At 41.6% G+C, this 18,945-nt stretch overlaps 1 protein-coding gene across 2 annotated transcripts in view; it reads left to right on the top strand.

Annotated features, from left to right (window-relative positions):
* LOC111950021 (rho GTPase-activating protein 20-like) overlaps positions 1 to 18,945 on the top strand; it is a 38,720-nt gene that overhangs the window by 11,179 nt on the left and 8,596 nt on the right. For both annotated transcript variants that reach the window (XM_023967355.2, XM_023967354.2), the window contains 7 exons: positions 10,313 to 10,477; positions 10,722 to 10,871; positions 10,968 to 11,009; positions 11,147 to 11,231; positions 11,430 to 11,504; positions 11,916 to 11,982; positions 13,208 to 13,393. In XM_023967355.2, the coding sequence (XP_023823123.1) occupies positions 10,313 to 10,477; positions 10,722 to 10,871; positions 10,968 to 11,009; positions 11,147 to 11,231; positions 11,430 to 11,504; positions 11,916 to 11,982; positions 13,208 to 13,393 (770 nt within the window). The remainder of the gene's footprint in view (positions 1 to 10,312; positions 10,478 to 10,721; positions 10,872 to 10,967; positions 11,010 to 11,146; positions 11,232 to 11,429; positions 11,505 to 11,915; positions 11,983 to 13,207; positions 13,394 to 18,945) is intronic.

The raw sequence follows: 18,945 nt of genomic DNA, 5'->3' as shown, positions 1-18,945 counted from the left end.
AGGACTGATGGGCAGCCTCGGACTTGAGGGGCAGCTCCCGGACTTGAAGGGGGCAGCTCCTGACTGAAGGGCGGCTCTGGGGCTCCTGCACTGACGGGCGGCTCTGGTGGCTCCTGACTGATGGGCGGCTCTGGCGCTCCTGACTGACGGGCGGCTCTGGCGGCTTCCTGACTGACGGGCGGCTCTGCGGCTCCTGGAGCTGGACGGGCGGCTCAGGGCGGCGCTGGACGACCCGGCGGCTCGAGGCGCGCTTGGAAGCAGAACGTGCCGGCTCATGCGGCGCTGGACTTATCCATTTTAATAGAATACTTTAAACAACGAACAAAAACAATAAACCGACAAAATGAACGAAGACGAAACAGTCCCGTAACGTGAACACAGAACACAGAAACACAGTAACAGGAACAATCACCCACAACCCATAAAGACAAAACAGGCTACCTAAATATGGCTCCCAATCAGAGACAACGACTAACACCTGCCTCTGATTGAGAACCATATCAGGCCAAACACATAGAAACAGTCAAACTAGACATACAACATAGAATGCCCACTCATATCACACCCTGACCAAACAAAACATAGAAACAAACAATGCAAACTATGGTCAGGGCGTGACAGTGATTCCTAAAAGATTTGTCCAGAGATTTGGTCAACTCAATATATTAATAACTTAACAGTATATGCATTGATTTTAATTTGACTCAATTGATCTCAAAACCCACATTGCTAAATGTGAAAAATCCTGTTAACTCTTCATTGATTGATTTAATTCTTACTAATAACCCCCATAAATATTTGTCTCGTGGAGTATTTGCATATGATCTCAGTGATCATTGTCCCATTGTATGTATTAGAGATACAAAACAGCAAAATACTAATCATCATTTAATTAAGAAGATACATATTAAAAAGTTTGTTGAACTGATTTAGCCACTATTTCCTGTATTCCTGAKCCTGAGTTGGCTCTAGAAAATATATCTTCCATATTTATTCATCCGGCAGATAAACACGCCCCTTTGAAACAATTCAGAGTCAAAGATAGATCGAACCCTTGGTTTTCTTCTGAATTTTCTGAGCTCATTCAGAGGAGAAATCAGGCCTGATTTTCTGTCCAGCGCCGCCTGAGCCATAGCAAGAAAAACTGACTGTAGTGGACTGGCAATCTTTCAGACAATTAAGAAAGGGAAAGGGAAAGGGGGATACCTAGTCAGTTGTACAATTGAATGCCTTCAACTGAAATGCGTCTTCCGCCTTAATCGACATCCACGTCTTCGGCGCCCGGGGAACAGTGGTTTAACTGCCTTGCTTAGGGGCAGAACGACAGATTTTTACCTTGTCAGCTCGGGGATTCGATCCAGCAACCTTTCGGTTACAGGCCCAACGCTCTAAACAGATGTTAAAAATTTTGGAAAACAGTAAATGCACTTTAATGTCCAAATTCTTCTTCTTCCCTGCCTAAGCAAGTTCTGTCTGACTCTGGCATCACAACTGAGAAGAATGTTATAAGTGTTGCTTTTAATCATTGTTTTATCTCTGCAGGCTTTTTTATTTTTATTTTYTCAGTCAATCAACTGCTCTTCCCTCTGCCAGCCTCTAGCTGACTCCATGGTTAACCTGTCAACTTCTAGCGAATCTCTGTTTTTATTTCAACAATTTACTATATGTGATGTGCTAGATGCGGGAGCTGATATGCTTGATCCATTTTGCAGCTCTCTGCCTCCCTTATTGCTGAATCATTAACCCATATATTTAACCTGACGATTATATCTGGTACTATCGCCAAGGTTTGGAAGGTGGCCCGTGTACTCCCCCTTCACAAAGAAAAGGTGGTGACCCTTGTGTCCTAAATAATTATTGGCCTATTTCTAAACGTTCTTGCCTAGCTAAAATATTTGTATTCTTGATTAATTCTCAGCTAAGAACTTTCTTATCTTTAAAATGTAATCTAAATGTACATCAGTCAGGTTGTAGACCAGGTCATAGCCCTATCTCTGTTGCATCCTTAGTTATTGTCACATGGAATGATGCTGGAGAGACGAAGCAGGTACAGGGAGTCAAACATTTAATAAATAACGGACATGGAACGAGACAGGAACAGCGTCAGCAAACAAGTAACACAAACAAAAGTAAATCAATGCAGAAGCGGGGAACAGAGCTGGGGAACTGACAAATATAGGGGAGGTAATAACAGGTGAGTCCAATATCGCTGATGCATGTGACGAGGGAAGGCAGGTGTGCGTAATGGATGATAAGAGTGCGTGATGCAGGGCAGCCTGGTGCCCTTAAGCGCTGGGAGGGGGGGAGTGGGAGCAGACGTGACAGTACCCCCCCCTCCCCCCTCTTGGGGCGCCACCCAGAGTCTCACCTGGGCGAACCGGCTGAGACCTGGGCGCTGGGCAAGCCGGTTGGGGCGTGGGAGCCCAACGAACCGGCTGAGGTAAGATGCCTGTCAATCCCGCTGCAGAGAGGGAGCCTGAAGATCCGGTGGAGTGTGACGTGCGCATGGGAAGCTGCCGACCAACCGAGGCAAAGAAACCTCTCGAGCCAGCCAGGGCGTGAAAGCTTGACGGGCTGCCTTAGGCACCCCCGGTTCCATCGGCTGCGGAATCCACCCCAATGTCACCAACAAAACAAAAAACAAACAAAAAAAACTCCTGACCGGCTGGGGCGAACAAGAACTGACGATCCGGCTGAGGCCCAACGTGGATGGGCGCCACCAGAGCCAACCGGGGCAAGGAAACCTCTCGAGCCAGCTTAGGGTGTGGAAGCCCGACGAGCTGGCTAGGCACCCCCGGTTCCATCGGTGGCGACCCAGAGCCGATGACACCATACCAACCGGAACACCAGTACTCCCCGATGCTTTGTGTGTTGGCTTCTGCATTTTGTCACATGGAATGACGCTGGAGAGACGAAGCAGGCACGGGGAGTCAAACATTTAATAAAGAACGGACATGGAACGAGACAGGAACAGCGTCAGCAAACAAGTAACACAAACAAAAGTAAATTAATGCAGAAGCGGGGAACAGAGCTGGGGAACTGACAAATATAGGGGAGGTAATAACAGGGGATGAGTGAGTCCAGGTGAGTCCAATATCGCTGATGCGCGTGACGAYGGAAGGCAGGTGTGCGTAATGGATGATAAGAGTGTGTGATGCAGGGCAGCCTGGCGCCCTCTGCGGGAGCAGACGTGACAGTTATAAATTATGAAGTTAACTGTATGGATAAAAGGCTACATTGTGCTGTTCTCTTCATTGATCTGTCAAAGGCTTTAGATACTGTTGATCACTCACTGCTAATTCAAAGGCTTTTCTCAATTGGCCTAGGCTCTATTTGAACTACATTCTGCCTTCACTGTATACAGAAAACTTTAATGACCTGAAATTAGTACTGAATGCAGGTAATACTAAGTATATGTTGTTCTCTAAAAATAAGTCTGATTTAAGCATACTGTACTTTGGATGGTGTCCATACAGTGCATTTAGAAAGTGTTCAGACCCTTTGACTTTATCCACATTTCTTGTTACGTTAAAGCCTTATTCTAAATTTGATTACATGTATAAAAAATTTAAAACTGAAATATCACATTTACATAAATATTCAGACCCTTTACTCAGTACTTTGTTGAAGCACCTTTGGCAGCGATTACAGCCTTGAGTCTTCAGGAAAAGGACGCTWCAAGCTTGGCACACTGTATTTGGGGAGTTTCTCCCATTCTTCTCTGCAGATCCTCTCAAGCTCTGTCAGGTTGGATTGGGAGCGACGCTCCACAACTATTTTCAGGTCTGTCCAGAGATGCCACTCATGCATTGTCTTGGCTGTGTGCTTAGGGTTGTTGTCCTGTTGGAAGGTGCACATTCACCCCAACCTGAAGTCCTGAGTGCTCTGGAGCAGATTTTCATCAAGGATCTCTCTGTACTTTGCTCCGTTCATCTTTCCCCCGATCCTGACTAGTATTCCAGTCTCGGCCGCTGAAAAACATCCCCACAGCATGATGCTGCCACCACCATGCATCAAGGTAAGGATGGTGCCAGGTTACCTCCAGACGTGACGCTTGGCATTCAGGCAAAAGAGTTGAATCTTGATTTCATCAGACCAGAGTGACCATCGGGAACTCTGGAGCTCTGTCAGAGTGACCATTGGGTTCTTCTCCCCCGATTGCTCAGTTTAGCCAGGCAGCCAGCTCTAGGAAGAGTCTTGGTGGTTCGAAACTTCTTCCATTTAAGAATGATGGAGGCCACTGTGTTCTTGGGGACCTTCAATGCTGAAGAAATGTTTTGGTACCCTTCCCCAGATCTGTGCCTCGACACAATCCTGTCTCGGAGCTCTACTGACAATTCCTTCGACCTCATGGCTTGACTTTTGCTCTGACATGCACTGTCAACTGTGGGACCTTATATAGACAGATCTGTGCCTTTCCAAATCATGTCCAATCAATTGAATTTACCACAGGTGGACTTCAGTCAAGTTGTAGAAACATCTCAAGAATGATTAATGGAAACAGGATGCACCTGAGCTCAATTTTGAGTCTCATAGCAATGGTTCTGAATACTTATGTAAATAAGGTATTTCTGTTTTTTGTTTTTTWAATAAATTTGCAAACATTTCTAAAAACCTGTTTTTCCTTTGTCATTATGGGGTATTGCATGTATATTGATGAGGAATCATATTTATTTAATCCATTTTAGAATAAGGCTGTAACATAACAAAATGTGGAAAAAGTAAATGGGTCTGAATACTTTCCGAATGCACTGTATATACAGTACCAGCCAAAAGTTTGGACACACGTTCTCATTCAAGATTTTTTCTTTACTTTTACTATTTTCTACATTGTAGAATAATAGTGAAGATATCAAAACTATAAAATAACACATATGGAATCATGTAGTAACCAAAAAAGTCTGAAACAAATCAAAATATACTTTATTTTAGATTCTTCAAAGTAGCCACCCTTTGCCTTGATGACAGCTTTGCACACTCGTTTTCACTACACCCGCAGTAACATCTGCTAAATATGTGTATATGACCAATTAAATTGTATTTTATTTGGCACTGTATATCGTGTCCACGCTTACAAATATCTGGATAGTACTGTATATTGTTGAGTTAGTTAAACTCTCTTGGGTAGGGAGCAGTATTTTCACATCCGGATGAAAAGCGTGCCCAGAGTAAACTGCCTGCTACTCAGGCCCAGATCCTAGGATATGCATATTATTAGTAGATTTGGATATAAAACACTCTGAAGTTTCTAAAACTGTTTGAATGATGTCTGTGAGTATAACATAACTCATATGGCAGGCAAAAACCTGAGAAAAAATCCAACCAGGAAGTGGGAAATCTGAGGTTTGTAGGTTTTCAACTCTTTGCTTTTCCAAMATACAGTGGAGATGGGGTCATGTTGCACTTCCTAAGGCTTCCACTAGATGTCAACAGCCTTTAGAACCTTGTTTGATGCTTCTACTGTGAAGTGAAGTGGGGGCAAATGAGAGGGGATTGAGTAAGGTCTCTCCCAGAGTGCCACGAGCTGACCATGCGCGTTCATGTGAGAGTTAGCTTGAGTTCATTGCATTTCTGAAGACAAAGGAATTCTCCGGTTGGAACATTATTGAAGATTTATGTTAAAAACATCCTAAAGATTGGTTCTATACTTCATTTGACATGTTTCTACGGACTGTAATATTACTTTTTGGACTTTTCGTCCYTACTTTCCGCTGGACTTGCACGCGCGTCGTGAGCTTAGATTGTGTACTGAACGCAAAACAACAAGGAGGAATTTGGACATAAATGATTGACATTATCGAAAAGAAAAAAAAAATACATTTATTGTGGAACTGGGATTCCTGGGAGTGCATTCTGATGAAGATCATCAAAGGTAAGTGAATATTTCGAATGCTATTTCTGACTTCTGTTGACTCCAACATGGCGGATATCTCTTTGGGTTGATTTGTCGTCTGAGCGCCGTACTCAGATTATTGCATGGTTTGCTTTTTCCGTAAAGTTTTTTTTAAATCAGCGGTTGCATTAAGGAGAAGTGGATCTAAAATTCCATGTATAACACTTGTATTTTCATCAACATTTATGATGACTATTTCGGTAAATTGATGTGGCTCTCTGCAAAATCACAGGATGTTTTGGAACTACTGAACATAACGCACCAATGTAAACTCAGATTTTTGGATATAAATATGAACTTTACCGAACAAAACATACATGTATTGTGTAACATGAAGTTCTATGAGTGTCATCTGATGAAGATCATCAAAGGTTAGTGATTAATTTTATCTATATTTCTGCTTTTTGTGACTCCTCTCTTTGGCTGGAAAAATGGCTGTGTTTTTCTGTGACTTGGCTCTGACCTAACATAATCGTTTGGTTTGCTTTCGTCGTAAAGCCTTTTTGAAATCGGACACTGTGGCTGGATTGACAACAAGTGTATTTTTAAAATGGTGTAAAATACATGTATGTTTGAGGAATTTTTATTATGGGATTTCTGTTGTTTTGAATTTGYCGCCCTGCAGTTTCACTGGTTGTTGACGAGGTGAGACGCTACCGTTCCACATATCCTAGAGAGGTTTTTAAGAAGCTGAGAATAAAAATGGGCTTCTTTGAAAGAAACAGATCCTGCCTCTCGCTAAATAGTAGAAAGCAGATTATTTAGTCAACGTTCCTATCGCTCCTAGACTATGGCAACATCATCTATATGAATGTAGCGCACTGCACTTTATTACGGGAGACAATTTTAGTACTCATCACTGCATTCTCAAACAGAAAGTTGGATGGCTGGCTTTGATGTCACGTACATTACTATGTTTTCATTTATAAAGTCCTTTTACATAAAGCCCCACTGCACCTAACATCATAACTAAACTTTAGACATACGAGTTACCACACTCTGGAAATTCCTTTGGTCTTTACTGAGTTAGGTAAATCAGCTTTTAGTTTTCATTCACCTTATTTATGGAACAATCTTCAAAATGTTCTTAAATGTGATGTTCTGGTGCAACTAGGGCAATTCAGAAAGCTGATTGAGCAACTTAATACTGATGAATTTGTTTGTATTTTAGGACCGCGTTTTACTTTCTTTCTTTGTATTTATATGTGATGTGTGTATGTTCTGTAATTGTTAGGGGTGTGTACGGGAGGCGGAGTCAGGTGCAGGAGAGCAGAGTGTAGTAAACAGGCGCACTTTAATTACGGTCCAAAAATGACAGCARATAAAAACATAAACGTGCCAAAAACACAGAACATAACAAAAGTATGGTGCCTGACAATATCCACATAACAATAAACAATTACACACAAAGACATGGAGGGGAACAGAGGACTAAATACATGCAGTGATTATGGAATGAAAACCAGGTGTGTATGGAACAAGACAAAACAAATGGATATATGAGAAATGGAGCGGCGATGGCTAAAAAGCCAGTGACGTCGATCGCCGAACGCCGCCTCGAACAAGGAGAGGAGCCGACTTCGGCGGAAGTCGTGACAGTAATTTATGTAATTCAGGGCTCCCTGATAAAATAAAGGTTAAATTAAAATTTTAAAAASCTAATTTGTCCTATTTAGTTAGCTTGCTGTTGCTAGCTGGCCTTAATCAATATCCACGTCTTTGGCACCCAGGGAACAGTGGGTTAACTGCCATGCTCCTGGGGCAGAAAAACAGATTTTTACCTTGTCAGCTCGGGGATTCAATCCAGCAACCTTCCGGTTACTGGCCCAACGCTCTAACCACTAGGCTACCTGCCACCCGAGGAAGCTCTAACCACTAGGCTACTTGCAGAGCGTTCTAAGCCACAAATAAAAGCAGGTAGCCAGTCACTAAAAAAAGGGGGYGAAAAGGATTTAAATATAAAAATCTATACAAAAATAAGACCCATAAATATCAAAAATAAGAAACAAAGACAAATAGAAACAAATTGTATTATATAAACACAAATAAAAAAGATAATCAAATTATTACACTATTACCCTATTGCTAACAAAAAACACACAAATAAAACTAAATTGCACAAATCCTATATCACTCAAATACACAAATAGAATAACACACTTATAAAGAAGAGAACCTGATTATTCCACGATTCCACTATACTACAGAAACACACAAACTAAATTGCACAACTACATTAGTACTGTACAAAGTTAGAGGTGCGCTATTTGATAGATTCCCCCGCTCCCCCTTCCTCGGACTTCCAGTGGGGAGACCTGAGGTCAACCTACCCCCGCCCCCCTCCCCATCTCGTACTTCTGAGTGGGAGACCTTCCCAGACAGTAGCCTACCTAGCTCACAAACTAGAATCAGGGTGCCCACTCTGACAAGGTTAATTGACCCACAGTCCCACACGGTGACATGATATCATTGACGTGACGTGCAAATGAGCGATAGAAAACCGATTGTGCAAATGTCACCATTCCGAATATTATTATTATTTGTAATTTTTTAATATAAATGTTTTTGTGCGGGCGCCCTGTGCCGCCCCCGGCAAGATGCCACCCTGGGCGGCTGCCCATGTCGCCTATACTTAAATCCGCCACTGAGTGTAGGTGCAATGTTTGAATCAGCATGTTAGACCGCTGTGCCACTCGGGGTCCCGAGTGTAGTGCACATGTGACAAACTCTTTCCATGGAGGGCTGAGTGTTTGCAGGTTTTTAGCTCCTTCCTTGTACTTGATTGATAAATTAAGGTCACTAATTAGTAAAGAACTCCCCTCATCTACGAAGTAAAATGCATTCATAGCCCTTGACTTTTTAAAAATGTTGCTATGTTACAGACTGAATTTAAAATTACATTGAGATTTTGTGTCACTGGCCTACGAACAATACCCCATAATGTCAAAGGGGAATTATGTTTTTAGAAATATTTGTACAAATTCATAACAAATGAAAAGCTGAAATGTCTTGAGTCAATAAGTATTCAACCCCTTTGTTATGGCAAGCATGAATAAATTCAGGAGTAAAAATTGCTTAACAGGTCACATGATAAGTTGCATGGACTCACTCGGTGTGCAATAATAGTGTTTAAGATGATGATTTTTTTAATGACTACCTCATCTCTGTACCCCACACAATTATCTTTAATAAGACCAGGGAGGTTTCCCAATGCCTCACAAAGGGCACCTATTGGTAAATAGGTCCAAAAAAATGCAGACATTGAATATCCCTTTGAGCATTGGGAAAATTATGAATTCAACTTTGGATAGTATAACTAACTCAGTTGCCGGAGAGGAAGGAAACCACTCAAGGATTTCACCATGAGGCCAATGGTGACTTTAAAACAGTTACATAGTTTAATGGCTGTGATAGGAGAAAACTGAGGATGGATTAACAGCATACTCCACAATACTAAATGACAGAGTGAAAAGAAGGAAGCCTGTACAGAATAAAAAATATTCCAAGACATGCATCCGGTGTGCAATAAGGCACTTAAGTAAAACGGAAAAAATGTGTGTCCTTTATGTCCTGAATACAAATCCAACACAACACATCATTGAGTACCACTTCATATTTTCAAGTATTGTGGTGGCTGCATCATGTTATGGGTATGCTTGTCATTGGCAAGGGAGTTTTTAGGGTAAAAAGAAATTAATGGAGAAAAGAATGGAGAATGGAGCTAAGCACAGCCAAAATCTTGGAGGAAAACCTGGTTAGTCCGCTTTTCAACAGACACTGGGAGACAAATTCACCTTTCAGCAGGACAATAACCTAAAACACAAGGCCAAATATACACTGGAGATGCTTACCAAGACGACATTGAATGTTCCTGAGTGGCTTAGTTACAATTTTGACTTAAATCGACTTGAAAATGTCTGCCTAGCAATGATCGACAACCAACATTACATATTTTTTTTAAAGAATACTTTGCAAGTATTGTACAATCCATGTGTGCAAAGCTTACCCAGAAAGACTCACAGCTCTAACCGCTGCCAAAGGTGATTCTAACATCTATTGACTCTCTGTATTTCATTTTCAATAAATGTTCAAACATTTGTAAAATTATGTTTTCACTTTGTCATTATGGGGTATTGTGTGTCGACGGGTGAGAGAAAAAAATGTCATCCCCTTGGAATTCAGGCTGTACTGTAACACAACAAAATGTGGAAAAAGGGAAGGGGTCTGAATATTTTCCGAATGCGCTGTAAGTCAAGGGTTATGAATACTTTCTGAAGGCACTTTATGTAACCCCTGTGTGTTTTTTGTGTGATGTGATGAACGTATTGTAAATGCCTGTTTGATGGGAAACAACGTCCAGTATCATGTCTCATTGCCAGAGACATGATGCCCCCTTTACAGAGTGGTTTTTGTCTTTAGGGATGCCGTCCCAGTCCCATCACCAAGAGCAGCGCTGATCCAGAGCCTAACGTCCCAGAGTGCAGAGTTTGTGATGGAAGAGCACGTGCAGCTCAGCACTGGACTGCAGACCCAGGAGAGACACTTGTTCCTCTTCAGTGACACACTCATCATCGCTAAATCAAAGTTAGTCCTCAGCATATAAAAATAATGTTCACTTACTGAACAAGATGAATAGAGTAGATGAGAACTAACAATGACTTAATAGAAGTTATCATTTTCTCCATTATGTAAATTGTACAGATTTATCTTAGGACGAGAGGGGCACTTTAACAAAATGAAAATATAATGTGGAATTGATGATTGCAATTACTGTTGTATTTGTCCTGATAGATTGCTGATATCATTGTATTTACCTGTTGTCTTGCAGGTCTTCCACAAGCCGCAAACGGAAGGAGAGAGTGAGGCTGTGTGAGATGTGGTTGGCTTCCTGCACGGAAGAGGTTGCAGAGAGAAAACTGTGCTCAAAGAACTCCTTTGTCATTGGCTGGCCTACCACCAATTACGTGGTAACTCTCAGGTAGGCTACTCCAATCTAATCATTTTTGGTTAGTACTTGACATTTAATTAAATTCCTATTTTGGGAAATAAATATGACATTTGTTTTCCCTATCAGTTCATCGGAGTCAAAGGAGAAGTGGCTTTCCACTTTACAATGGTAAGGAAATACTCACAAAACCCAGATGTACAATATAGAAAATGATTTCTGAAATTAAATGTATAGGATTATGTACTGTACCTATCTGATGCATGCACATTAGCACTAATATATGCCACATGTGCTATTTGGCACAGGCACATCACAAAATCCAAGGAAGTGGAATATCTCAGTAATCTCACCATGAAGGTTCTTCTCATGGACATTGGAAATAGTGCAATGGTAAGAGAATTCACTCATCTACAACTACTGCTACCTCTCGGAAGCTTATTGATTATTTTCCCCAAATGTTCACATTCTAAATGAAATATGATTACATGTATGACTATTTCTAGTTAACATAACATTTATTCAAGTAACCTCAGAAAATATTTTCCAATTTTATAAGATTATGAAGGAATTATTTGTGTTTTAATCTAGACGACTGTGAATGTGGACAATACATGTGACGTTGACAAAGTCATCAGGATCCTCACCCAACAATTTAGACTCACTGTGAGTTGTTGCCACCAATTTCTGTGTTCATTATGTCTTTGTTCTATTATTAGAAGTAATCCAAATGTTTTGTTTGGATTATGTATTGACAAACATTTTACTATAATTATAGAGTAATATATCATTATTATTATTATTACTATTACCAAGCTCTGCAATATTACACCTGTTGTAAAAAAAAAAAATTATGTTTACTCTTTAGAATTTAGATCAAATTCTGCTACCACTAGCCTACATGTTTACTCATAGATCTTTAGAAAAGACAGGAAGAGTATCAGAAAAGGAACACAAGGATCATTGACAACATTTTATGCTTTACAATGGCATTTCCTGTCTCTGACCATGCCTGGGCTTATAGATTACTCCGAGTTTCCTTTCTTCATCCTAAACATAATTTTTCTACTCCCATAGGGGAGACCCACTGACTACCGCCTCTGGGTAGTCTCAGGGAGAGAGGAAGCCCCATATCCTCTTATCGGTGAGGAAATGTGATAGTACTATCACTATGCACTGAAACACGCCTCCAAAAACAGTCAGGATGAAGACACACTTGGCTTGGATTTTAGACCATAGTTTCTGTCTAGTCAAAGGATTACCCAAACTAATATTTCAGTCGGGCAGGTTCTGTCTGTACTCATCTTGGTGTGTTCACATGGAGTGTTTGTGACTTGAAACTGTAATCTTGCGACCTGGCTACAGGAGCCTCTCACAAAGCCAAGGCATATTAGGAATCCTGGGGATCGGAAGAGGGATTCGTGAGGGCCTTTGTGTGTCTGGAATTAACAACTATTCTGTCTAAAGGGCAGATACCTATTTTTCTCAAGTCAATGCTGGTAGAAAAATATATAATTTAGTCAATGCTCATTTTTATATTTTAGCAGACACTCTTATCCAGAGCGACTTACATGTATACATTTTCATACTGGTGCCCTGTGGGAATCAAACCCACAACCCTGGCGTTGCAAGCACCATGCTCTACCAACTGAGATACACTGGGAAAAATAGACCCTGGGAAATGTAGGTGATCTCAGTTTGAAAAATGTTTGCTTAGGACTGGTACTACAAGCATTTTTATCTAACATTTGCTTTGTCTTTAAGCCCATGTAATTATAAGGAGGTTGTGATTCATCATGTATCTCCCATATAATTTAATCACTCCTTTCGATTTGTTGGGTTTATTTGAACAGATAGTAAGCTAATGACAGATTACCAGGAAAGATAAAATGATAATGGTCACAGAGCAGTATAAGCCGGATTCAGTCCTACCGTGACAGCGTTATGTACATGTACCAGGAGCAGCAGCACTAACCACTTGACTATCCTGGTCACATCATCATTCATTCATGATTATAAACTGGGTGATTCAAGCCCTGAATGCTGATTGGCTGACATTCCCGTATACCACGGGTATGACAAAACATTTATTTTTACTGCTCTAATTACGTTAGTAACCAGTTTATAATGGCAATAAGGCACCTCGAGGGTTTGTAGTATATGGCCAATATACCACGGCTAAGGGCTGTATCCAGGCACTCCGCGTTGCGTCGTGGKTAAGAACAACCCTTAGCCGTGGTATATTGGCCATTACCACACCCCTTTGTGCCTTATTCCTTAACTAAACAGAAATGGTAGCAGCAGGGAGTGAATGCATTTTCCAATTCTATACAACAAAAAAACTGATCTACACGTGTCGTGTCTGACAGGTCATGAGCATCCCTTCAGTATTATCCTGAACTCCTTGAGGGAAATGGACTGCCAAGCCTCGGCAGTCACCAACAACATTCTGACTGTAGATGGGAGCCTCTACCTTGATCACCTTCTTAAAGACACTTCCGGCCCTCGCTTCATCCTTAGGCTAAAGGCTGAAGGGGGAGGACATGGTCGAGCAGGTGAATCATTCATTAACTTTCACAGAGAGAGATAGAGAAAGWAATGCTGGCATGTATTGATTTTTAAGTTCCCCCGAGATACACCACAGGGGTAAACAATGTCATTTTCTTTAGTGCATTTTGTTTCTACTTTCTACACGTCAATTATCTAGCTCTCTTTACGGAAGTGGTTTATTCATAATGGAGATAGTAAATAACTTCCTGTCACGCTAGCACATGTAGTTCTACAGATGTTATCAGAGTCTCCTTCCTGTAATTAGAATAATTACAGTGTTCTAAATGTTCCATTGCTTGTTGGAGGCATAGCATACTGTCTCTCTGTCATAGCATACTGTCTCTCTGTCATAGCATAAAATTGTGAGAAAAAAATTATACAAATGATTTTATAGATGACCTTTTTGCTGCTCTTTATAATGAATCATGTATTCTCAAATGCCAATTGAATTGTTTTGCACAGTCATTTCTATGCACAAATGCGGAAAGTATATCTGAAAAACCATGCATGGCGATTTCTCTGCATGATGCCTTATTAAAACCACTTGACTATCCAGGTCACATCATCATTCATTCATGATTATAAACTGGGTGATTCAAGCCCTGAATGCTGATTGGCCAACATTCCAGTATACCACAGATATGACAAAACATTTATTTTTACTGCTCTAATTACGTTAGTAACCAGTTTATAATGGCAATAAGGCACCTCGAGGGTTTGTGGTATATGGCCAATATACCACGTCGAAGGGCTGTATCCACACATCAGTTCCTCACATCCTTGTCTTTTCATGTATGCCTTTGTGGCTGTATTGTCCCTGTCTGTGTCTGCACACTTAGAAAACAAGGTTCTTCAAGAGTTATTTGGTAAGGGTGATGGTTCTATGTGCAACCATAATGACTCTTTAAGTGGTCATTTAGCTGTGCGACCTGGAGTTTCATTTTGGGAGCACCAGTGGGAAAAAAACACTCTTCTCTACACTGTTCAAACAAGACAGGATGTCTCCCGCGGTCGCTTTCTTTATGCTCCTCGGCCACACACAGCAAGCGCCACCCTCTGTCACTCATGCAGGTAGCACACAATTCCTCCAGAGAAGGGTGCAATTGCCACCGGAAATTCAGGGCATTCCTGCATGTGGGCATTCCAAATGATCAATGATCCCAAACACACCGCCTGGGCAACGAAGGAGTGGCTTCGTAAGAAGCATTTCAAGGTCCTGGAGTGGCCTAGCCAGTCTCCAGATCTCAACCCCATAGAAAATCTTTGGAGGGAGTTGAAAGTCCGTGTTGCCCAGCAACAGCCCCAAAACATCACTGCTCTAGAGGAGATCTGCATGGAGGAATGGGCCAAAATACCAGCAACAGTGTGTGAAAACCTTGTGAAGACTTACAGAAAACGTTTGACCTCTGTCATTGCCAACAAAGGGTATATAACAAAGTATTGAGATAAACTTTTGTTATTGACCAAATACTTATTTTCCACCATAATTTGCAAATAAATTCATTAAAATTCTGGATTTTTTTCCCTCATTTTGTCTGTCATAGTTGAGGTGTACCTAGGATGAAAATTACAGGCCTCTCTCATCTTTTTAAGTGGGAGAACTTGCACAATTGGTGGCTGACTAAATACTTTTTTTGCCCCACTGTATATATAAAAAATAACAATGCTGCTTTCCACGTTGCTTCTAAATATGAATCCACATGTTTTCTCTATTATACTATTAGTTTGTGTATCTTGCCCTCTGTAAAACGTGATTTAGTTAGTCTAAGGAAGCTGGCAAACACGTTTGGTGTTTGCCAAAAGGCATGTGGGAGACTCCCCAAACATATGGAAGAAGGTACTCTGGGCAGATGAGACTAAAATGTTGCTTTTTGGCCATCAAGGAAAACGCTATGTCTGGCCCAAACCCAACACCTCTCATCACCCCGAGAATACKATTTTTCATAGGCAGGGACTGGGAAACTGGTCAGAATTGAAGGAATGATGGATGGTGCAAAATACAGGGAAATTCTTGAGGGGAAACCTGTTTCAGTCTTCCAGAGATTTGAGACTGGGACAGAGGTTCACCTTCCAGCAGGACAATGACCCTAAGCATACTGCTAAAGCAACACTTGAGTGGTTTAAGGAGAAACATTTAAATGTCTTAGAATGGCCTAGTCAAAGCCCAGACCTCAATCCAATTGAGAATCTGTGGTATGACTTAATGATTGCTGTACACCAGCGGAACCCATCCAACTTGAAGGAGCTAGAGCAGTTTTGCCTTGAAGAACGGGCAAAAATCCCAGTGGCTAGATGTGCCAAGCTTATAGAGACATACCCCAAGAGACTTGCAGGTTGTAAGGCAACAAAATAGGAAAAATGCCAAGGGGGGTGAATASTTTCGCAAGCCACTGTACTGATGCTTTGCTTGTTTGATGGGCGTAGTGGGATTTCTTGTAAGCGTCGGGTTAGTGTCCCGTTCCTTGAAAGAGGCAGCTCTAGCCTTTAGCTCAGTGCGGATGTTGCCTGTAACCCATGGCTTATGGTTGGGATATGTACAGTGGGGAGAACAAGTATTTGATACACTGCCGATTTTGCAGGTTTTCCTACTTACAAAGCATGTAGAGGTCTGTAATTTTTTATCATAGGTACACTTCAACTATGGGAGACGGAATCTAAAACAAAAATCCAGAAAATCACATTGTATGATTTTTAAGTAATTAATTTGCATTTTATTGCATGACATAAGTATTTTGATACATCAGAAAAGCAGAACTTAATATTTGGTACAGAAAACCTTTGTTTGCAATTACAGAGATCATACGTTTCCTGTAGTTCTTGACCAGGTTTGCACACATTGCAGCATGGATTTTGGCCCACTCCTCCATACAGACCTTCTCCAGATCCTTCAGGTTTCGGGGCTGTCGCTGGGCAATACGGACTTTCAGCTCCCTCCAAGGATTTTCTATTGGGTTCAGGTCTGGAGACTGGCTAGGCCACTCCAGGACCTTGAGATGCTTCTTACGGAGCCACTCCTTAGTTGCCCTGGCTGTGTGTTTCGGGTCGTTGTCATGCTGGAAGACCCAGCCACGACCCATCTTCATGCTCTTACTGAGGGAAGGAGGTTGTTGGCCAAGATCTCGCGATACATGGCCCCATCAATCCTCCCCTCAATACGGTGCAGTCGTCCTGTCCCCTTTGCAGAAAAGCATCCCCAAAGAATGATGTTTCCACTCCATGCTTCACGGTTGGGATGGTGTTCTTGGGGTTGTACTCATCCTTCTTCTTCCTCCAAACACGGCGAGTGGAGTTTAGACCAAAAGCTCTATTTTTGTCTCATCAGACCACATGACATTCTCCCATTCCTCCTCTGGATCATCCAGATGGCATTGGCAACTTCAGACGGGCCTGGACATGCGCTGGCTTGAGCAGGGGGACCTTCGTGCGCTGCAGGATTTTAATCCATGACGGCGTAGTGTGTTACTAATGGTTTTCTTTGAGACTGTGGTCCAGCTCTCTTCAGGTTATTGACCAGGTCCTGCCGTGTAGTTCTGGGCTGATCCTCACCTTCCTCATGATCATTGATGCCCACGAGGTGAGATCTTGCATGGAGCCCCAGACCGAGGGTGATTGACCGTCATCTTGAACTTCTTCATTTCTATAATTGCGCCAACAGTTGTTGCCTTCTCACTAAGCTGCTTGCCTATTGTCCTGTAGCCCATCCCAGCCTTGTGCAGGTCTACAATTTTATCCCTGATCTCCTTACACAGCTCTCTGGTCTTGGCCATTGTGGAGAGGTTGGAGTCTGTTTGATTGAGTGTGTGGACAGGTGTCTTTTATACAGGTAACGAGTTCAAACAGTGTAGTTAATACAGGTAATGAGTGGAGAATCAGGAGGGCTTCTTAAAGAAAAACTAACAGGTCTGTGAGAGCCGGAATCTTACTGGTTGGTAGGTGATCAAATACTTATGTCATGCAATAAAATGCAAAATTAATTACTTAAAAATCATACAATGTGATTTTCTGGATTTTGTTTTAGATTCCGTCTCTCACAGTTGAAGTGTACCTATGATACAAATTACAGACCTCTACATGCTTTGTAAGTAGGAAAACCTGCAAAATCGGCAGTGTATCCAATACTTGTTCTCCCCACTGTATGTACATATGGTCACTTGGGGGATGACGTGGTCGATGCACTAATTAATGAAGCCAGTGACTGATGTGGTAAACTCCTCAAAGCCATCAGATGAGTTCCGAGAATATTTTTCAGTCCATGCTAGCGAAAAAGTCCTGTAGCTTGGCATCCACTTCATCAGACCATTTCCATATTGAGCGCGTCACTGGTACTCCCTGTTTTGAGTTTTTGCTTGTAATCATGAATTAAGAGGATAGAGTTATGGTCAGATTTGCCACAAGGAGGGCACGGGAGAGCTTTGTAAGCATCTCTGTGTGAAGAGTAAAAGTGATCTAGAGTTTTTTCACCTCCAGCTGCACAGGTGACACGCTGGTAGAAATTTGGTAAGACGGATTTCAGTTTTCCTGCATTAAAATCACCGGCCACTAGGAGCACCACCTCTGGATGAGCATTTTCTTGTTTACTTATGGCCTCATACAGCTTGTTGAATGCGTGCCAGCATCTTAGTGCCAGCATCGGTTTGTGCTGGTAAATAGACAGCTACCAGAAATATAGATGAGAACTCTTAGTATGGTGTACAGCTTATCATGAGGTATTCTAACTCAGGCGAGCAGAACATCAAGTCTTCTTTCATATTAGAGATTGCGTACCAGATGATGTTAACAAAGAGACACATACCACCCCCCATGAGCTTACCAGGCGCTGCCGTTCTGTGCTGCCGATGCACAGAAAAAAAAGCTATTATCCATGTCCTTGTTCAGCTAAGTTTCAGAGAAACTGTAGGATATTAAAGTTCTTCAAAACCTCTCCTCGGCGACAGCCTGCCATTCCATGTATTTGATCTATTCCAGTGCTAGCACACCTGATTCAACTTGTCAACCAACACAAAAATAGCATCTATGGATTTTTTATTCAACACAAAACAATATTATATGGCAGAAACTTTTTTATAGAACCTTTGAAATTGAGAATAGTTATTTCGAGAACCTTAATAAGAAAGTGTACTTTACAGCACCATACAAATTATATATATATTTTGTAGTACCAGAATAGGGTTCTAACAACAGAACAACAAAAATATAAACACAACATGCAACAATTWAAAATATTTTACTGAATTACAGTTCATATAAGGACATCAGGCAATTGAAATATATAAATATATTAGTCACTAATCTATGAATTTCACATGACTGGGAGTGCAGATATGAATCTCTTGGTCCCAGATACCTTTAAAAAAAGGTAGGGTCGTGGATCAGAAAACCAGTCAGTATCTGGTGTGAACACTATTTGCTTTATGCAGCGAGACACATCTCCTTTGCATGGAGTTGATCAGGCTGTTGATTGTGGTCTGTACAATGTTGTCCCACTCCTCTTCAATGCTGTGGGAAGTTGCTGGATATTGGTAGGAACTGGAACACGCTGTCGTACACGTCGATCCAG

Source organism: Salvelinus sp. IW2-2015, linkage group LG23, assembly GCF_002910315.2.
Source record: "Salvelinus sp. IW2-2015 linkage group LG23, ASM291031v2, whole genome shotgun sequence".
In the NCBI taxonomy this organism is placed as follows: Eukaryota; Metazoa; Chordata; class Actinopteri; order Salmoniformes; family Salmonidae; genus Salvelinus; species Salvelinus sp. IW2-2015.
This window is presented reverse-complemented; position numbering and strand designations above follow the sequence as displayed.